Here is a 20,977-nt window from a genome sequence, read left to right on the forward strand (position 1 = left end):
ACATCACTTAGCTAAGTCTTTGCACAAATGACACATCTAAAAAGGAGTAAATAAGGTATCAGATTGAATTGGAATATTGAATTTCAAGCACTGATCATGTACCTACTCATGTTAATTGTAATTTAATCATGATACATGCTTCTAGTGCTTTACCAGTTAAGGAGCTATGGGCTCACTGAAGTACTCTACCACTCAGACAATTTGTTGTTTGAAGCAAAGATACTCTTTGGGTCTCTGGATTTACAGAAAACATAAAGATAGGGACAAGGTTTCATTCTCTCATAATACCTTTCAATTACTTGAATGGACCACAAAACTTTCCATTGACACTTGTATTTGGTTTCACATTAAAGTAAAAACCAGAATGAAAATCCTCAATCAAATATCCAAATCTGTGAGACGCCTGCCCACTCACCAAGTGTGCTTACCTGAGCAAACGGAGTCACAATCAAGTCATCTCCATGTCTGAAAAACAAACCAAGTCCAGTGTTAGAAGTTGCCAATAACTCTTATTGCAACTTTTCATCAACATTCACTGGTAAGTTCCACTTTCACCAATCCCCATAAGAATGACAATAATTCTATCCTTATTCTTCAGCCAGTGTTCTTTCCAGCTACTGGCTTAAAAATATGTCTTCTAGGATATTAATCAGTATCCGGCTCCCTGTTTAAAAAAGAAGAGATCTTCGATCATCAACCAATGGCACTGCTGCTGTTCACAGACACATCGGGATATGCACTAGGGCTCCAAGTTTACTCTTAGCCTCTTACTATAGATACTAGTCTATACTAGTCAAGGGTACTGTGGAGGAGACCAGCTGCTGTGGCTTCTGTTAGGGGACCCTGGGCCATCTAACCCTTGAAGGTGATTAGCATCAAGTGTTCTGCATCACCACATGTAAAATTTGGACCGGCCAAGAACTGTAGATGACATGGGACTGCATCATACACTAATAAAAACCCTGTGAAACTTGTCAACTGACTCATGTCCCAGTCACTGTAGTTACAGGGGAATGTTACTCCTTGTGTGCTGTTGCTATAGCAACCTCAGCTACACCAAGCCTGGGATATAGGAGCAAGGTGTCAGTGTGATGTGTCTTAAAGGGGACAGGAGAAGACAAGCAAAGTTGTACAACATTTGAAAAACTAGGCCCAGAATTCCTTTGCAGTATTTCCTAGTATAAATGATTTCAGAAAGCATTTCTTTTTTTTATTTTAAAGAAAGCATTTCCTGAAACTTTATGGGCTATCTCTTGATCTAACCAACCAAAGACCTTCATTTATTTGTTTATTTGTATTTATGTATTTGGTCATTCATTCATTCATTCATTCATTCATTTCTGATTCAGTCAGATACATAGCCCGTGCTGGTCTTGAATTCACAATCCTCTCACCTCAGCCTATTAAATGCTGAGACTATAAATATACACCATATATTTAATTTTAGACAAAGTTCCTTTTTTTTTTTCTAGTCATGGACCTGAAATCAGGGTAAGGACACTGTCCTTGAGCTTTTCTGTTCAAGGCTGGCATTCTACCACTTTGAGCCACATCTCCACTTGCAGTTTTCTAGTGGTTAATTGAAGATAAGAGTTTCATGGGCTTTTCTGTCCTGGATGGCTTGGTACTGTAATCCTCAGATCTCAGCCTCCTGAGTAGCTAAGATGACAGGTGTATATAAGCCACCAGCTCCTAGCTAGACATAGTGCTTAATCAAGCACTGTTTTCTGAATTTAATTCTCACTGAGGACAGTGCGGACTGTCCACTGACTTGTGGCCATCTGAAGAGGACCACAGGGGTCTGGGCCCAAAACCCCACCCAGAAACATGCCTCAGTGCCATTCATTCACCATTCATTGTTAACGATGAGATCATTTGTTATGATACCATCAAATCACACAGGTATCTGGAAAGTCAAAATGTGGAAAATAAAAGCAGAGAAAATCAAAGACATGCTATTTTGTGCTTCCTTATCTCTAGAACTACGTTTTTCAAGGGACACCTGTTATCTGCAGCAGTTATTCACAGAGTCATCCTACACTCTTCAGGAAGTTGGACATCAAGTTTTATGATCAGTTTATAGAGGAAGCAACGGAAGTTCACACAGGTCAGAATGTCTAGAAGCTAATAAATGGTAGAGCCAGGATGCCAGTCTGGGAAGGTCTTCTGAGGCCAAAACCAGGAAGATTGTTTCCTAGAAAATGACCCACAGAAAGAGCAGCTGTGGAGCACCAACATGTCAAGCACACCAGTGTGCCAGAGCACACGGGAGGGAGAGACAAGCCACAGGAGGCAGAGGAGCCACAGGGTAAGAAACTTCATAATGGATTTAAGGAGCTGGATGAGTAGCTGAGAGATTCTAGAGAAAAAAAAATTTACTCAAGGCTGGAAATGCAAGAATGGTGGCTAGTGGTACGCCAGGCAGCAGATTAGGAAGTGCTCGTCCAATTGATGAAAGAACTTGGAGTTTATTCTCTGATGAAATCTTGGGCTGGAATTCTAGCCCTGCCATGTACTAGTTGGGTAAACTAGTATATATTTAGTCCCTTCCCCTTAGTCTCCTCACGTAGAAAGTGGAAGTAATAAGACATAGATAGAATGTTATTTAGGGATTAAGTAATGAGAAATGTACTTACCATTTAATAGATATTAGCTAATAGATACTAATGAAAGTATTTCTATAGTCCAATAACTTTTTCTTTCTCATGCTGTTGGGAAGTTATACAAAGATTGAGAACTTTGTTGTCATTGTTGTTGTTGCTGTACCACTACTAGAGATTGTACTTAGGGCCTCATGTTCTCCTGTAGCTTTTTACTCATGGCCAGTGCTCTACCACTTAAGCCACACCTCCAGGTGTAGCTTTTGGCTGGTAAACTGGAGATAGAGTTTCTTGGATCTGTTTGTGCAGACTAGCTTTGAACCTCAATCCTCTGATCTCAGCCTCCTGAGTAGGTAGGATTAGTCATAAGCCACCAACACTCAACTAAGACTAAGAAAATTGATAGTTAAAAATAACCCTTAAAACAATAACCCTTGCAAGTGGTGCTGTGGCTCAAGTGGTAAGAGTGCTCGTCTTGAGCTGAAGAGTGCAGGGACAGAGCCCAGGCCCAGAGTTCAAGCCCCACGACGACAAGACAAAACAAAACAAAACAAAACAAAAATAATCCTTGACAGGTTGGTCTATAATGGATTAAGGGGCTTAAAGGGACAAAATTGGAAGTCGGGAGAACAGTGTATTGTTGAGGGTAGGTACAATGGGGACCTGAAATAAATTAGTGACAACCTAGAGAGAAAGTGCTTTGAAAGCCTCCAAAGCTTCTGGAAATTTCCAACCATATACAGGAATAAGAACAATATTATCATGGTAGATACTTTTCTTCACTTCCTCCCTCCTTCTCTTCCTTCCCCAGACCCCCACCTCTTTCTTATTTTGTCTGAGACAGGGATGTGGACTCAGTACTTGATGCTTTTGTTCTGGAACTCTACCAATTGCTTCATGCCTCCAAAGCCAGGTAGGTACATTCTGTATTCATCATCACCACCTGTCACAACCACTCTGCAAGAAAAGTGGGAGTTTTTTGGTGGTGGTCGTGGGGCTTAAACTCTGGGCCTGGTCGCTGTCCCTCAGCTTTTCAGCTCAAGGTGAGTGCTCTACCACTTGAGCCACAGCACCACTTCCAGTTTTCTAGTACTTTATTGAAGATAAGAGTCTCACAGACTTTTCTTTCTGGGCTGACTTTGAACCGTGAGCCTCAGATCTGTCTCCTAGTAGCTAGGATTACAGGCATGAGCCACCGGCACCTTACTTATTCCCATTTTTTTTTTTTTTTGTCGGTCGTGGGGCTTGAACTCTGGGCCTGGGCGTTGTCCCTCAGCTCTTCAGCTCAAGGCGAGCGCTCTACCACTTGAGCTACAGCGCCACTTCCGGTTTTCTGGTGGTTTATTGGAGATAGGAGTCTCACGGTCTTTCTTGCCCGGGCTGGCTTTGAACCGCGATCCTCAGATCTCAGCCTCCTGAGTAGCTAGGATTACAGGCGTGAGCCACCAGCGCCCGGCTTCTTATTCCCATTTTTTAGATAGGTTAATCAAAGCTCAAATTGGTTAAGAGATTTAACATAAATTCATCAAGTACTGTGTATTTATCTCCCTTAAAAATTCAATGTCTAGACTCCTACAGAATAGTTTAAATGCAGATTTAAAACTAAGGCTTTAGTTTAAAGCCAGCTATGGCAGGGAAATTTTTGAGACTTATCTCCAATTAGCCACCAAAAAGCTGGAAGTAGAACTATTACTGAAGTCCTAGAGCACCAGCCTTCCGCAAAAAAAAACCTAAGTGGCAATGCAAGGCTCTGAGTTCAAGTCTCAGTAAAGGCACAAGAAAAGAAATAAAAAGACACTAGAAAAATATTAGAAAAATAGGAAAAAATGCCAACACAAGAATTGGATAAAAGTTAGGAGGTCAAAACTAAATTACAAGTTTCAGAATGATACCCATGGCTGGGAATGTGGCTTAGTGGTAGAGTGCATGCCCAACATGCATGAAGCCCTGGGTTTGATTACTCAATACCATATAAACAGAAAAAAGCTGGAAGTGGTACTGTGGCTCAAGTGGTAGAGTTCTAACCTTGAGCAGAAGAAGCCTAAGGACAGTGCACAGGCCCTGAATTCAAGCCCCGGAACTGGCACACACACAAAAAATAATACTCAGGGTTGGTTAGCAACATTTCATTGTCTGGCACATCATTCCTATCTTTGCTGACTATAGGCAAATTTTAAGGGCACAATTTCTCTTATCAACTTTTTCTCAAATGATTGCCTGACTCTCAAAGTAACTGAGAAATACTTACTGATGCTTTGGGCTTCAGAAAGTATGAACATAAAATCCAGGGCTAAACACTTAAACATTTGGCAACATTTTTGTCCATATACAAACTATCTGTTTGAAGTTAAACATTCCTACAAATGCTGAGCAAATCAATGAATCGTGTAGTATGTTGTATTCTTATTTGATTAGTAGAAAACCAAACATCAGAAGACTGTTCCAATAGACTTATATATTAATGTTTAAGATAGTTTAATGGTTCCAATGATTAAAAAACTGTTATTTTTTAAACTGTTTTTTTATCATTGTTCCATGATAAGGGGTAGACCCCAGAAGGAACAAAGACATACATGTCTTTTTGATTTGACAAACAAGTATGCTATCAATGCCCTTCAACAGACATGCCATAAATGCCACACACTAACACACTAAGGATTAATCAGGAGTGCTGTTGAAACAAATGACAGCCAGTGGCTGTGAGTTGTGGGCTGAGTCTGATTCCACAGAAGGGAGGAAGGAGAGGGAAATGGAAAAGGCAGTGCACAGGCCTGTGGCTTTACAAGTGCCTTCACTCTATGTTCTAGGAACAGGCTCTTCTTTCACAGTTTAAATTACTTGACAGGCCTCTTCTTAGCGTCACTGGCCTTGTACTCTTGGTTTTGCTCCAGAATGGATTTCTGGGCAGAAGATTGCTGGGTAGCAAGGGCACTCATTTTAAAGGTCTGCATGTGGAACATTCTGTACATTAAAAAGGAAGAACTTGATCAAATAGAGAGGAGAGCAACACATGTTACATAAGCCTACTATGTGCCTGGCATCGAGCCTTCATTCAAGCCTCTTGCATTAAAAGATAACCATATTTCCACTCCAAGATAAAGAACCAGGCTATGAGATCCAAAGTAACTCTTTAGTGGCCACACCTTTCTAAATAGCAGAGGTCCGTGCTTTCCAAAGGTCAGTCTGAAGTCTGGGGTTTGCCTAGTAGACTGCTCAGAGGTCCTTGTCAAAATGGCAGTAAATATACACCATGGAGCCAGGTGTTTTAAAAGTTAAGGGTTTCTTTGAAGAATGCTCTTTGTGGGTGCCAGTGGCTCACTCCTGTAATCCTAGCTACTCAAGAGGCTGAGATCTGAGGATCACAGTTCAAAGCCAGCCTGGGCAGGAAAGTTGGTGAGACTCATCTCCAATAAACCACCAGAAAACCAGAAGTGGCGCTGTGGCTCAAGTGTTAGAGCACTAGCCTTGAGCTGAAGAACTGAAGGACAGTGCCCAGGCCCAGAGTCAAGCCCCATGACTGACAAAAATAAAAATAAAAAATAAAAAAATAAATAGCCAGGCAGCAGTGTCTCATGTCTATAATCCTCATTACTCAGGAGGCTCAGATCTGCTAAGGATCACAGTTCAAAAGCAGCTTGGGCAGAAAAAGTTCATGAGACTCTTATCTCCAATTAATCACAAAAAGCCATAAGTGGAGCTGTGGCTCAAGTGGTAGAGCACTAGCCTTGAGCACAAAAGCTCAAGTTTAATCCCCAGGACCAGCACCACAAATAACAACAACAACAGCCTCATATTCCCTAAGAATGATAGGAGGAATTAAAAGGTTTTGGTCTTGGGGTCATTAATGACATTTACTAGGAGACATCTTACTATATGTTTGTTTATTTACATTATCTTCAAGAAGTAGTAGAAAGGGATTGATATTTTACAAAATGCTATTTATAAACACAATATAAAGAAAATACATCTTGACCAATGTTAACTCTTTCAACATTCTCACCCATCCCTCCCCTACCTACTCCTTCGCCACTTTCTTAATTTTATAAAACATACATTAGATTCTTGACTATATTGTGCATGTCTTCTCTTCATTTGTCTAACCATTTTCCCTTGACAGCCTACCCCATCCCTTTTGAGTACCCACTTTCTTGTGTTTTATTTTGCTGAACTTTGACTTTTTCTTTCTCAAGGATTACACTATTTGATTTATATACACTTGCACACCACCCAATGCATTCACTTATAAGTTTATACCCTAAATCTAACCTCTGTATGTAATGGAAAACATGCATTCCCTGTTTCTCTGGTCCTGACTCATTTCATTTAACAATTTTTTTCAAGATCCTTCTAACTGAGGACTTATATATGTTTAGTCATAGCTGTCCAGTATTCAGTGTCGCATTTTTTTTGTGATGCAGAAAAACTCCTGACATCTCAAGACAGTAAATAGAAAGCTGACACAGAGCTGAGTGATATTACATTTGGTAGATCCGATTAATTTGGGGATGTTTCTTAATCAAACCTGACTGCAATTATACCACACAGTGTCAGAAGTCTGATATCTAAGTCCAATGTTTGTGTTCTTGACTTGGTTTTTCTGACCAGACCCTGGGATCTAATCAAGGGTTCTTTCTTTTTCTTTATTTGTAATAGAATATCATTAAGTGTTTCATGTTGAAGGGAATTAGAGAGCATGATTTAGTAATATTCCCTTGTAAATCTTATCTCAAGAAACAGATTTCATTATTAATTTACTAAGTAGCTGAGACTGACAAGCATTATAAATATTTAAAGTGATTGATGTGTCAGTGAAAACAGATATTTATACAAGAATTTCAAAATCAGCTGCCTGCCTGTCTCCTATTTTGTCTAGAAATTTAAAAGAATAATGAATAACGACAGGAAACGCACTGCAAGCATTTTTGTCTTGATTTCATAGATCTATGGTATCTTCAAGTGACATCCTGACATGGATTAGGTGCTGTTGATATTTCCTAAATGGCATTCATTCTAAAATACCAGCCAGTTAATACACGCTTGTATTTAAAATGTAGTGGAAGACATGTATTAGTTACCACCCACTGAACTCAACTTTCCTTGGCAAAAGTCAATAATCCTAGTTATTTAGAAGGCTGAGGCAGTTTGAAATCAACATGAGCAGACAAATTCTTAAGATACTCCAGTCTCCAATTAACCACCAAAAAGTTGGATGTAGAGGTGCGGCTCAAGTAGTACAGTGCCAGCCATAAGTAAAAACATTGAGTGAAAGCTTGGCACCCTGAGTTTAAGTCCAATATCAGTATAAAAATGCAATCTGCCGAGCCACAGTGGCGCATGCTTGTAATTTCTAGCTACTTAGGAACATGCGATCTGAGGATCATGGTTCTAAGGCAACTGGGACAGAAAAGGCTGTGAGGCACTTATCTCCAATTAACCAAGAACATGGAAGTGGATGAAGGTGTGGCTCAACTGGTACTGTGCCAGCCTTGATTGAAAAAGCTAAGTGACAGTGCCCTGGCTTTGAGTTCAAGCCCTAGTACCAGCTCAAACAAACAAGCAAAAAGAAGGAAGGAAGGACGGAAAGAAAGAAGGAAGGAAGGAAGGAAGGAAGGAAGGAAGGAAGGAAGGAAGGAAGGAAGGAAGGAAGGAAGGAAGGAAAGGAAAGGAGGAAGGGAGAGAGGGAGGGAGGGAGGGAGGGAGGGATGGGGGAGAAGGAGGGGAAGGGAGGAAGAAGAAAAGAAAGAGAGAGAGAGGAAGAGAAAGAGAAAAGGAAAGGAAAGGAAAGGAATAAGGAAAAAGAGAAATCAACTTCCCTACCTGCCACCATTTCCCTTCCCCTTCCCATCCACTATCCACTATCAGGATGCATGCTTTAGAAACTTTCAGGGTGTTTTGTTTGTTTGTTTTTGGCTTTTTGTTGTTGTTGTTGTTTCAGTCTAGGGGCTTGAACTCTGGGCCTGGGCACTAACCCTCAGTTCTTCAGATCAAGGCAAGTGCTCTACCACTTGAGCCACAGCACCACTTCCGGTTTTCTGGTGGTTAATCAGAAGTAAGAGTCTCATGGACTTTCCTGTCCTGGCTGGCTTTGAACCGCAAACTTCAGATCTCAGCCTCCTGAGTAACTAGGATTACAGGCATGAGCCACAGGCACCCAACTAAATTTCTGTTTTGTAACATATTGGAGTGGACTTCTGACTTTATTCTTCTTTAATAAATAGATGAAAGAGGGTAGAGGTAAGGAAGAGTGAGAGTTACCAGGCAGAATACCCACAACTCGTTGAACCTGACATTGATATTCCCAAGGGCAGGAAGAGCTAGTAATTTTCAGTTCTTTCAAATCCTTCAGTTAGGCCTGTCTCACAGGAGCACTGTCCAGATTACTGGGCTTGCTTTTTATCTTTAAGATACTATCTTACTATTTTACTTAAATTTTTCTCTCAGAAATTCTGTTCATTGGTAATGCATTGCAAATTAGGCCAACTCTTGGTTGATCAAAATTATCATAGTTTGCTCTCAAGCAGTAATCTGTGTCTCATAGAAATGTTGGCTAATTTCATTATTATTAAATCACTCATTTTTTACTTTACTTATTGAACTACTCATATTCCTATATTTAAGAAATCGGTGCTAATCTTGAGAACATAGTATAACTATGTAGTCAATATTTACAAGTTACAAGTGTAAAGGATTCATCTGCACATTATCTGTTTCTCTACTTATAGGAATTTGGAAAGGCTCAGATGACTATTTTTCTCCACTGATCTTTTTTAACAACTAAACTTAGTGAAGGCTACAGTAACTGTGAAGGAAATTGCATGTTAAATATTAGGAAGAACTCCCCTGAAGATAGAATAACATCACAGTAAGCTTATCAGAGAAATCATGAATTACTAAGTTGTTTGGCAGTCAGCATGCATTTTTTTTCTCTGATTTAAGAAATGTTCAAGGAATATTTCTCCATAGCCCCTGAGACCTCAAGTCATGTCTTACTTTAGCAATTATAATGTTGGGATATTAATATACATATACACATACCTCAAACAATTTTCTTTGTTTCAATACTAAGGTTTGAACTCAGTCCCTTATATTCTTGCTTATCTGGCACTTTACTACTTGAATCATACCTCCACTTCCAACTTTTTGATGATTAATGAAAGACTTAGGTCTCATGGAATTTCTACCCCAACTGGCTTCAAATCTCACTTGATCTTCAGATCTCAGCCTCCTGAGTAGTTAGGATTACAACTAGCCATACAACAATAGAGGGTCTCATATCTAAAATACACTTAAAACTCAAAAAATTAAATTCCCCAATAACAAATCCTCAAAGAAACAATTGCCAGGTTAATAAGTGGGCTAAAGACTTAAAGAGAAAACTTCTCTGAAGAGGAAATCAGAATGGCCAATAGACACAGGAAGAAATGCTCAGCCGCATATTTAGCCATAAAAGAAATGCAAATCAAACAACATTGAGATTCCATCACAATCCAGTTAGAATGACTATATGAAGAAATCTAATATCAACAGATGCTGCAGGGGATGCAAATGGGAACCCTACTGCATTGTTGGTGGGAGTTTAAACTTGTTCATTTTTGGTGGGAGTATAAACTTGTTCAACCACTTTGGAAAGCAATATGGAGAGTCCTCAAAAGACTCCACATAGAGCTCCCCTAAGACCCAGTAATTCCACTTTTGGACATTTACCCAAATGATCACAAACAAGGCCATACTAAAGCTATCAGCACAATGTTTATTGCAGCATTATTCACCATAGATAAGATATGGATCCAACCCAGATGCCCCTCAGTAGATGAATGGATCAAGAAAATGTGATATATGTATATATACATACACACACACAAACACTATATATATATATATATATATATATATATATATATATATATATATATATTCTGTGCCTCCACTAGAAAGAATGATACCACCCCATTTGTTAGAAAATGGAAAGACTTGGAAAAAATTGTATTAAGTGAAATAAGCCAGGACAAAGAAACATAGGTCCCAGGGTTTCCGTTATTTACAGTAACTAGTGTACATCTAGGACAAGCAGAAAAGGTCAAAAGCTATGTACATATGACCATATAAGATGCTGCTAAGCGAAATGAACCCCAAGATAGGGTTGCTGTTGTTTTTAATGTATTTATAATGTACCATGTGTTTTTTTTTTGTTTCTTTTGTATGTTTTTCCCCCACAGTATAACACCTGTTTTCACTGTATTTGATTCCTGTGCCCTGCATCTTGTATATACATTTTTCTAATTTGGGGAAGGGAAGGGAAATAACAAAATGCTGAAATAAGGATACAGGATGACCCATTGTAACAATGAGATGTACAAGATGCTATATTAAAAATGAACTTTACAATTTCAGGGGAAGGGGAGTGACGGATGGTAGGGGAAAAACAAAGGAGGAGGTAACAATGCTCGATAGGAAATGTACTAATTACCTTACTCACGTAACTGTAACCTTCTGTACAGGAGCTTTACAATAAAAAATATATACTAAAGAAAAAAAAGGTATGAGCCAGCACCTGGTTAAACCATTTGTTATTTTAAAGGTTACAGTACAATCCAGTGACACTCACATGTGTTGACACTATCTCCCTGTCATAATGCATTAAAACTGTATTTATAGCCTGTTGCATTAAAAATATGGCTATTCAAAATGTCAAAACATTAAGACTTCTTTATTGTAATTACTTTTAAGATATATTAAAATATAAGATATAACTAGTTAGTATTTTAAATTCCTTAGTTCAGTGACAGAAAAAAATAAAACAAGCTTAACTTATACCTTACCATTCATGGAACTCTTATTTTTTGAGTAATAAAATGTTATCAGTGACTGAATAAAAAACAAAGAAACAAAAATTTCAACAACATTCTTCAATGATGCAGAGAAAGCAATCCAAAAATTCATAAGGAATAACAAAAGACTCCAAATAGCAAAAATAATCCCTAGCAGGAAGAACAGTGTTAGAGGAATATCAATACCAAACTTCAAACTCTATTACAAAGCCATAGTAATAAAAACAGCTTGGTATCAACACAAGAATAGGCCTGAGGACCAATGAAATAGATTAGAAGACCCAGAAATGAACCCATAGACCTATAGCCACCTATAAGGGAGTCAAAAATACAGGATAGAAAAAAGACAGCCAATCCAACAAATGGTGCTGGCCCTGACTAAACTCAGGGCCTGGGCACTGTCCTTAAGCCGTTATACTCAAGGCTCGTGCTTTTGAGCCACAGCTCCATTTCTAGCTTTATATTGGTTAATTGGAAATAAGAGTGTCAATAGTCTTTGCTACCTAGGATAGCTTTGAACTGGAATCTTCAGATCTCAGCCTCCTGAGTAGCTAAGATTACATGTGTGAGCCACCAGCACCCGCCAAATGACATCACTCATAGCAGACTTTGGAAAGAAAAACTCTTTTAAAAATATAAAATGTCATTAGGCCTTATAAAAATACGATTAATTAATCTCTACTAACTTGAGAAGAGGTTGTGACAGAAACAATTTATGTACAAATATTCAAAAGTCTATTCACTACAACTTGAGAAAATAATAGCTACAATTAATAAAATGGAGGCCATCCTGGGCAGGAATGTTTACTAGATTTCATCTCCAAACAATCAACAAAAAAGCCAGGCTGGAGATGTGGCTCATGTGGTACAGTGCCAGCCAAGAAAGGAAGCAGAGCATGTGCACAGGCACTGAGTTCAAACACTTGTTCAAGAGAGAATAGAATCTTGTCCTCAGTAGTGTTTCAAGGATAGTCTTCTGAACTCATTAACTTAATTCATCTGTGAGTACACCTCCATCACTTTTTCTTTACTTTTTCTTTTCTTTCTTTTTTTTTTTTTTTTTTGTCTGTCATGGGGCTTGAACTCTGGGCCTGGGTACTGTCCCTGAGCTCTTCAGCTCAAGGCAAGTGCTCTACTACTTGAACCACAGCACCATTTCCTGTTTTCTGGTGGTTAATTGGAGATAAGAGTCTCATGGACTTTCCTGTCCTGGCTGGTTTTGAACTAGGATCCTCAGATCTCAGCCTCCTGAGTAGCTCGGATTACAGGTATGCACCATGCCAGGCTTACACCTCCATCTTTAATTCTCTTTTTGTCTGGAATTTTTAGTCTCTCTCTTCTGGCACTTTTGCTCAGCTCCAATGTCCTAAATTATATTTTCCCCTTAAACTAAATTCTTCCTCAGGCTGCCATAATTCTCTTTTCTCCTTAACTCTTGAGATTCTAAAAATATACCCACAATAGCTCATATCTCCATTCCCAATTCAATACTCCACCTACTGGGTTTCGAATCCCATTTCCTGAGTCAGATGCTTCTTCATTCAATTGCCATCCAAAGACCTAGTAATTATGGAAGGTAATTGGTTCTTCTCATTTCTTCTGGTTCTCTACTCTGTGCTTAATGTGTTGTCTTATTTCTCCAATCCTCAACTCAGAAGAGCTGAATTTATTTCTTATGATCTACTATTACATTATCCACTCTTAATCCTTTATTACTTCTGTCTACACCTATTGATTTATTCACTCAGGGTCAAAATGCTAGCATTCTCTTTGATTCTCCTTTCCCATTGGCTGTCCCAACATGCACACTCATACATGCTCACACACACACACACACACACACACACACACACACACACACTGGCTCACATGTAAGGCTTGTATCTGGACCATCTTTATGCCACCGCCACTTCCCCAATCTAGATCATCATCCTATTTAATCTGCTTTGTTTCTGTGAATTTTGATATGAACTACTTCCCTGTAGTCTCTTCATTGCACAATCATTTCACAATAGAGTAACTGTAGTCACAATGCAATGAAAACAAGAATATGACCAGGCTAAAACCCAGCTCCAAACCTCAGTGGCTCTTGATTCCCATAGATGCAGTTTAAATCTTCTTTCCCTCTTACCATATTTTGCTCTGCCCACCTAGCAGAATGTCATTTTTTATGATTTTTCTATGCTTCACATTTTTTACATTATTTTACCTTTGTCTTGTAATTTCTTCTCCCTTTGGAAGAGAATCCTTTTCATCTTAAGGTTGCTCCTGTAGTACTTTGTAAATACTTAGAGGATATTTTCTCATACTTCATTAGAGTGACCTAAAATGCTAGACCTCCACAATATTACAGATTAGGAGAAAGAACAGAGTCCTTAAAAGTGCTTTTATTTTTTTAAGTGCTTTTATTTTATTTTATTTTTTGTTGGTCGTAGGGCTTGAACTGGGTGCTGTCCCTGTGCTCTTCAGCTCAAGGCAAGCATTCTACCTCTTGAGCCACAGTGCCACTTCCAGTTTTCTAGTGGTTTATTGGAGATCAGAGTCTCACAGACTTTTCTGCCTGGGCTGGCTTTGAACCATGATCCTCAGATCTCAGCCTCTTGAGTAGCTAGGATTACAGGCGTGAGCCACCAGCACCCAGCAATAAGTGTTTTTCTTGTAAGTGAGTAAATGTCTTGAATTTCAAACCTGTAAAATTTGGGATAAGAATAACTTAAGCCAGGCACAGGTGGCTCATACCGGTAATCCTGGGTACTCAGGAGACTGAGATCTGAAGACTGAACCTCAAGATTAAGGTTCAAAACCAGCCTGAGCAGTAAAAGTCTATGCGACTCTTATGTCCAATTAGCCAGTAGAGGGATGGCTCAAGTGGTAGAGCACCAGTCTTCAGTGAAAAGTGCTTAGAGTTTGAGGCCCTGATCAAGTCCCAGTTCTGGCATGAACACACACACACACACACACACACACACACACACACACACACACACACACACACACACACACACACACACACACACACACACACACACACACACACACACACACACACACACACACACACACAGAAAAGGGGGCAGACTTAGAAATAATGCCATTGAGACAGTTGTTTAAGGCTGAAGAAGATGGGCCATCAGTAACATAACTGGGAAAATCTAACTCCCAAGAACATCATATTTTGTAAGCAAGCAAGGTACAACACTATTTTTAGAACCCCATTTAGACTGACTGCTGTTAGGATACCAGACACAATACCTGATCATTAAGGACCCCATACTGCCCAATTCCTAAAGGATGGACTGCACCCCATGAGGAGTTTTGAAATGCTATCATTAGAAATGAGTGTAACCAGACAAATGTCTAAATACAGACAAGGAGAATAAAGAACATTTCTATACAGAAAGTTACCAAAAGTGACCATGCAGATCTTAGACAAGATTAAAGACCTACATAGAAGCTTCCTGAACATAGAATGTGCACCCCACAAAAAGAGGTAGTGATGCACAAGCCTTGTTATCAATTGCAATTACTTTTCAATTTGTACCATATCTTAGATGATAATTCTAGTCTGCCTAATGTTTTTGGTGCTTGTTTCTAGTGATTTATGTTTAAAATTCAGTTTAATTTGGCCAAAATTTCTAAGATCTTTCAGTCTAATTTGCAAACCAGTGTCATCATCTGTACATACATCAACTGATCTATATCCAAAATGCTATCCAAGCTAGTATCTTAGGGATTTGCAAACTGAGTTTAAAGCTTTGTACTTACATATCACTGGCAATGGAGGAGTTCCGGGACATAGACTTTGGAGAGAGGTCATAATCACTGTCAGATCGGTACAGGAAGGACTCCCGGCGTTGACTGTGGACAAAGTTTGCTTGGAGAATTAGCCCAGATCCTGGGCTGGTCATGGGATCCAAGGGACTCCGTCCCGAAGATGTGCCATTGTCCACATCGAAACTGCAAAGGAAAGAGAAGGAATTGGGTTAATATTTTATGTTTTTTTGGGGGGGGGTACGGTCGTGGGGCCTGAACTCTGGGCTTGGGTGCTGTCCCTCAGCTCTTCAGCTCAAGGCTAGCGCTCTACCACTTGAGCCAAAGCGCCACTTCTGGCTTTTTTCTTTTTGGTTAGGTGGTACTGAGGTATCAAACCCAGGGCCTCAGGCATGCAAGGCAAGCATTCTACCACTGAGCCACCTTCCCAGCCCTGGGTTAATATTTTAGCAAATAGTGTTGGCTTGAGTTAAGAAATTAACACCAGGAAAATTTACAGTGGATAAAAGCTGATTAAAGAATGATAATATTAAAATACATAAAAATGAAAATCAGGAAGTAGACATGTGGCTCCAACCAGCCTTGAGTAGAAAAAGCTAAGGTTCAATGCCTAGGCCTTATGTTCAAGCCCCAGTACTGGTACAATAACTAACTAAATAAGTAAATAAATAAATAAAAGCAGATCCATAGTAATGCACTCAACGTTTGACTTTGATTTAACATGTACCAATTATGGAACTATTGCCATTCTCCCAAACTTGGGCTTTTTTTTTTCCTTTTTTACTACAACAATCCCATCATTGATTTCTGTCATCACCTCATCCTTCCCAAATTACCTTTAACTTCAATTTGGATTTTTATCAACTCTCACTAATATCATAATAGCCTTTGTGTTAGCCTTTTCAATCCATTTTTAAGCCTGCAAGCGTGTGATTTTCTTTAAGAGGCAAATCCAATAGAGACATTCTTCAGGATAAACCCTTCAGTCACTCAGTTTCCCTCAAAATAAAATCCAAACTTCTTGTCTAGACTAAAAAGTTTCAGCCTCTTGCTATCAATTGCAATTGATTGAGTCTCCCAGCAAGTACTTCCCACTAGACTCAGAGGGAGCTAAGCACCCCAGCAGGCTCCAGGCAATCACTTCTTAATTTCACAACACTCCTAATTGTCACTTACCCTGAAGGACCCAGCCTTTCCTTAAAGGCTGTCTGGTCACCTCCAGGAAATGCCCCTCTCTTCTCCCTCAACAACTTCTCCATTCCTTCTGACCCAGCTAAGTGGAACTAAAGTGTTTCTCTCCTCCCCATTCCTAGACTGTGAGCTTTGAAAATGTAAACTCAAAATATTCTTAGCAATTCACAGGTCACTTCCAAACCTTGATTGGGGTTGAGAGTGTAGCACACTGGCAGAATGTGTGTCTGGTATGCAACAGGCTCTGCATTCAACAAAACAGAAAATAGCCCTATGCTAAGAGGTTTATAAGGAGTAATCAAATGCAGAAAAGACCAACACTTTGTTCAGCAACACATCTTTCAGAGTTGAGGGCAAAAAGGAACCATTTATAGTTTCTAATATCTCAAACCTTGTAATCTAGATAAACTTTCCTGAAAGAGCTATTTTAGTTCATCATCAACCAGAATGAAAACAAGATCAATTCTCAAAAGTTTTGAAGCTTGAGATATAGTCCAGGAGAGGGGAGGTGTGTGTGTGTGTGTGTGTGTGTGTGTGTGTGTGTGTGTGTGTGTGTGTGTGTGTGTGTGTGTGTGTGTGTGTGTGTGTGTGTGTGTGTGTGTGTGTGTGTGTGTTTTAGTGTGTGTGTGTTTTAAAGTGTTGAGTGAATAGACTAATGACTTCAAGTTCAATTGTCATTAGCATTCCCCATTGTAAATTCTATCCAGAGTTGAGCATACAACCCAGTGGGGGCTCTTGCCTGCCATATGTGAGACCCTGGCTTCCATCTTCAACTCAAAATAATTGAATCTGATATGGTGGAGGATGTAAAGATGGAATATGATATTTGACTTGGATTGTGTGAAATATATAATGAATGATTTTAAGATATAAATGTAAGTGTGCTGTGGATAAGACTTCCCTGGTAACTTGTTACTTTAGCTAGTAACTGTAATTGTAACTCTGTAACTCCCTAACCCTGTCACTCTGTAACTCTGCTTCTGCTGTTTTCTGAGCAATGCTAACCCGAACCAAGCGGAATCATCACCACCCATTGTTCTATTCCCCTGCTTCCCACCAGCAAAACCTTGGTTAAGGTGCACATTTCTTGTAACCATCATTGGCTAACACCAACACCCAGCCTCCCACTTTCCCTGACCTAGCCCAAAATGTTTAAAAGTCAGTGCGGGCTGGCTCTCTGGGCCATTTCCTGGGATCCCAACTCCAGGTGTGGTCCTGTCGTGTCAGCACTTTTCACTCAACTTAATCTTTTACATTTTCGTTACGGACCGAGTGGTCTCATTGCCCCTCCCCACTACAAATCCACCTATTAAACAGGCAATCTTTTAAACTCATTTATTTTCTTTCTGAGAGTTTCTAGTAATCAGTATTATTTATGACCCAAAGATTTAAGTCAAAGTGAAAGAATATGCTAGAGAGGTTATTTCATGATCACTCATGACTCTCCAACTAATGTGCAATACATCCAGTGGCTCAAGCATGCCTACAAATCTAGCTACCCAGTTGCCTGAGATCTGAGGATGATAGTTCTAAGTCTACCTGAGCATGAAAGTTTGTGAGATCCCTCTCTTCAATTAAGCATCAAAAAGCTTGAAGTGGAGCTGTAGCTCAACTGGTAGAACACCAGCTTTGAGTGAAAATGCTAAGGGAATAGCCTAAACCCTTGAGCTCAAGTCCCAGTACCAATAAACACACACACACACACACACACACACACACACACACACACACACACACACACACACACACACACACACACACACATTCAAAAGTAGAATGAAATCTGTTTCATGGCATAAAGAAAGGGGTCTTGAATCATTAAGTGGGATATTAAGGGATGCCAGTCAAGCTCTTCTTCAGTATATGTAATTAAATAAACATTCATTAAATGCCTATTAGGTACACACTAAGGCACTGCTATAATGTTAAGTTAGGGTGTTGTATCTGACAGTTTTCATAAAGGAGTATATTCTTAAAGGGCTTTTGAAGGTATCAGACATACAGATGGAAAACAGACTTCTCAGTAGAGGGATGGTAGTAGTGAATTTCTTTTCTGAGATGGTAGACATGACAGCTCTTTGGCAAGAGGACCTTAGTGTATGAACTCATAAAAAAAAACTGCTTATGTTGATTTTTCCTTAATAGTGAGACTTTTTTTCTGTTAAAAATAATGAGAAAATAATCTTCTTGTTCTTCATGAACAGAAATGCTGGAGATATAGAAGTATGAATCTTGGTCTAATTCTTTTTTTCTGTTCAGGTAAGTAATAACTAAGAAAATATGAAATAAAAATCAGTGATTTATAATGTTTTAAATCCGAATACTATTTTTATTTTAATCAAGTGTTAGCTTACAGAAACATTTATAAGTTTCTAAAGTTTCTAAATGTTTCTAAAATGTTTTTAAACATTTATAAAGTTTCTTTATTGCTAACCATCTTAAAACAATTAACATTTTGTACCATAACATCACCTATAAAAATAAAATCATTTATCGGTAGGTCAGAAGATGACTGGAGATGGTCAAAGATTTATTTTTCTTTGAAGATTGTAACATAAGAATTTGTCCACTAGATGGAGATAATTTTCTTGGATAACAAAATTCATTTCAAATAAACTTTGAAGGTCTGATTTTCTACTTAAACACTCAAGATAATAACTTCTTAAATATCATTTTAAAAGCACAACCTTATAATATATAGAAATAAATTGCTAATAACGATGCCTCCTGAGTAGCTTGCATTTAAAACTACACAATAGGTGTTAAACTCAAGCTATCTGATTCTAGAGACTGAGAGAACAGATACTGTGTTTATGTCCCTGTTACAAAGTTTGCTATTGACCAGTAAAAATACAAGCAAACCATTCAGCTTCTTTGCCTGGATCAAACCTCAAGTGTTAACTCTTTCAAAATGGCATTCCAATTAACATATAGTCACACAGGCCACAGCTAATTCTGAGACCAGGCTTTTTATGTGACACAATATTGTGGAATGTGCTAAATGAGTTTCTTTATAGAGTGTGAAATTTCATTTGAAATTAAAGGAAGGTCAGTGGGTTTGGGAAAGGTCTTAGTAACAGGAACTAAGTAAGATCCTCTGTTGTCCTACATGTTTGCTTCCTTTAATGTCATTCAGACAGGCACATACTCTTTATAGGAGCTGGCTTTTTCTTTTTCTTTTTGTCATTCATGGGGCTTGAACTCAGGGCCTGGTCCCAGTCCCTGAGCTCTTTTGCTCAGGGTTAGTGCTCTCCTACTTTGAGGGATAAGAATCTCATGGGCTTTCCTGCCTGGGCTGGCTTTGAACTATGATCCTCAGATCTCAGCCTCCAGAGAAGGTAAGATTAGAGGCAAGAGTCATAACTACCCAGCCCTAGGAACTGGCTTTTACCAAAAGGCAATGGTAGAGAAGTAATGAAGCAGCTGCATTGGCCCTGGTCCCCTGTGAGGGGGCAGTAGGAGTCAGAAGCAGCTAGCCTGTGGGAATCAGAGCTACTGAAGGCTGTGAGTATCTGCCAGTCTTTTTCTATAAACCATCCCTCCCCCTGACACAGAAAAAAAAAAAAAAAAAAAGCAACCAACAAAATGTGCCTACCCTCAGCACACTTCAATTTCACTGTACTTACTGGATGATAATAATGATAATACTCTCTCCATCCAGTGCAACTGTTCCCAGCGGGTTTACTAATTCTTACTGTTACCTGTCTCATCCTTTTGGCCTGATGTTAGCTCCTCTTTTCTCTAGTTTAAACATTTTACTCTCTTTTTTTCTGTGTCATGTAGTCTCTTCCTTGAATCTGGATCTCGTGGACACTCTAGTAAACAGCTCTCTTTTTCTACTCTAACTTCAGAACCTTAGCCTCCACACTGAAGGACAGGATGGAATCTCCTTTAAAGTGGAGTATCTGGAGATAGGTAAATTAGACTGTTTTGTTGTTATTTTTTTTAATGTCAACAGGACCAAATTCCAGAAGTTACAATCAGAAAGAAAACTGGAAAAGATAGATAAATTACCACCCTTTTACCAAGATAAATACCATACCTTCTTTGTAATACCTTCTTTGTAATGTTAAGTGACAAGATTAGCAGATCTGAGCCAGATACTACTGGCTTATTCCTATAATCCTTGCTAGTTTGAAGGCTGAGATCTGAGGATCAAGATTCAAAGCCAGCCAAGGCAGGAAAGTCTGTGAGATTCTGATCTCCGGTTAACCCTTGAAAGGCCAGATGTCAAGCTATGGGTTAAGTGGTAGTTACAGGCTTGAGCAGAAAAAGTTAAGAGATAGTGTCCAGTCCTAGCATTGAGAGACAGGGACAGAGACAGACAGAGAGAGACAGACAGAGAGAGAGAAACTGACAGAGACAAACAGAGACACACAGAAAGACACAGAGGGAAGAAAAACAAAATGAAATGGTAAAAATCTGAGCTATGGGAGCTATCTGGCTTCTCCTTTGAAATGGTAATAAACATCTGGGAATTCTTCTGAGATGGGAAAAGATTGATAAAATGGAAGAATGATCCAGCATTAGAAACTAGTCCTGAAGGTTACCTGTGTTTCTGAGTGGGCCTTATCTATTTTACCTACT

General features: G+C 39.2%; 1 protein-coding gene across 10 annotated transcripts in view; it reads right to left on the reverse strand.

The window, feature by feature from the left end:
- Pde4d (phosphodiesterase 4D) overlaps positions 1-20,977 on the reverse strand; it is a 1,379,127-nt gene that overhangs the window by 199,764 nt on the left and 1,158,386 nt on the right. For all 10 annotated transcript variants that reach the window (XM_070041218.1, XM_070041216.1, XM_070041220.1 and 7 more), the window contains 2 exons: positions 15,194-15,385; positions 429-465 (listed from right to left, as the gene is read on the reverse strand). In XM_070041218.1, the coding sequence (XP_069897319.1) occupies positions 429-465; positions 15,194-15,385 (229 nt within the window). The remainder of the gene's footprint in view (positions 1-428; positions 466-15,193; positions 15,386-20,977) is intronic.

The sequence above is a fragment of the Dipodomys merriami genome, unplaced genomic scaffold (genome assembly GCF_024711535.1).
Source record: "Dipodomys merriami isolate MVZ:Mamm:240054 unplaced genomic scaffold, mDipMer1.0.p SCAF_30, whole genome shotgun sequence".
NCBI classification, from domain to species: Eukaryota; Metazoa; Chordata; class Mammalia; order Rodentia; family Heteromyidae; genus Dipodomys; species Dipodomys merriami.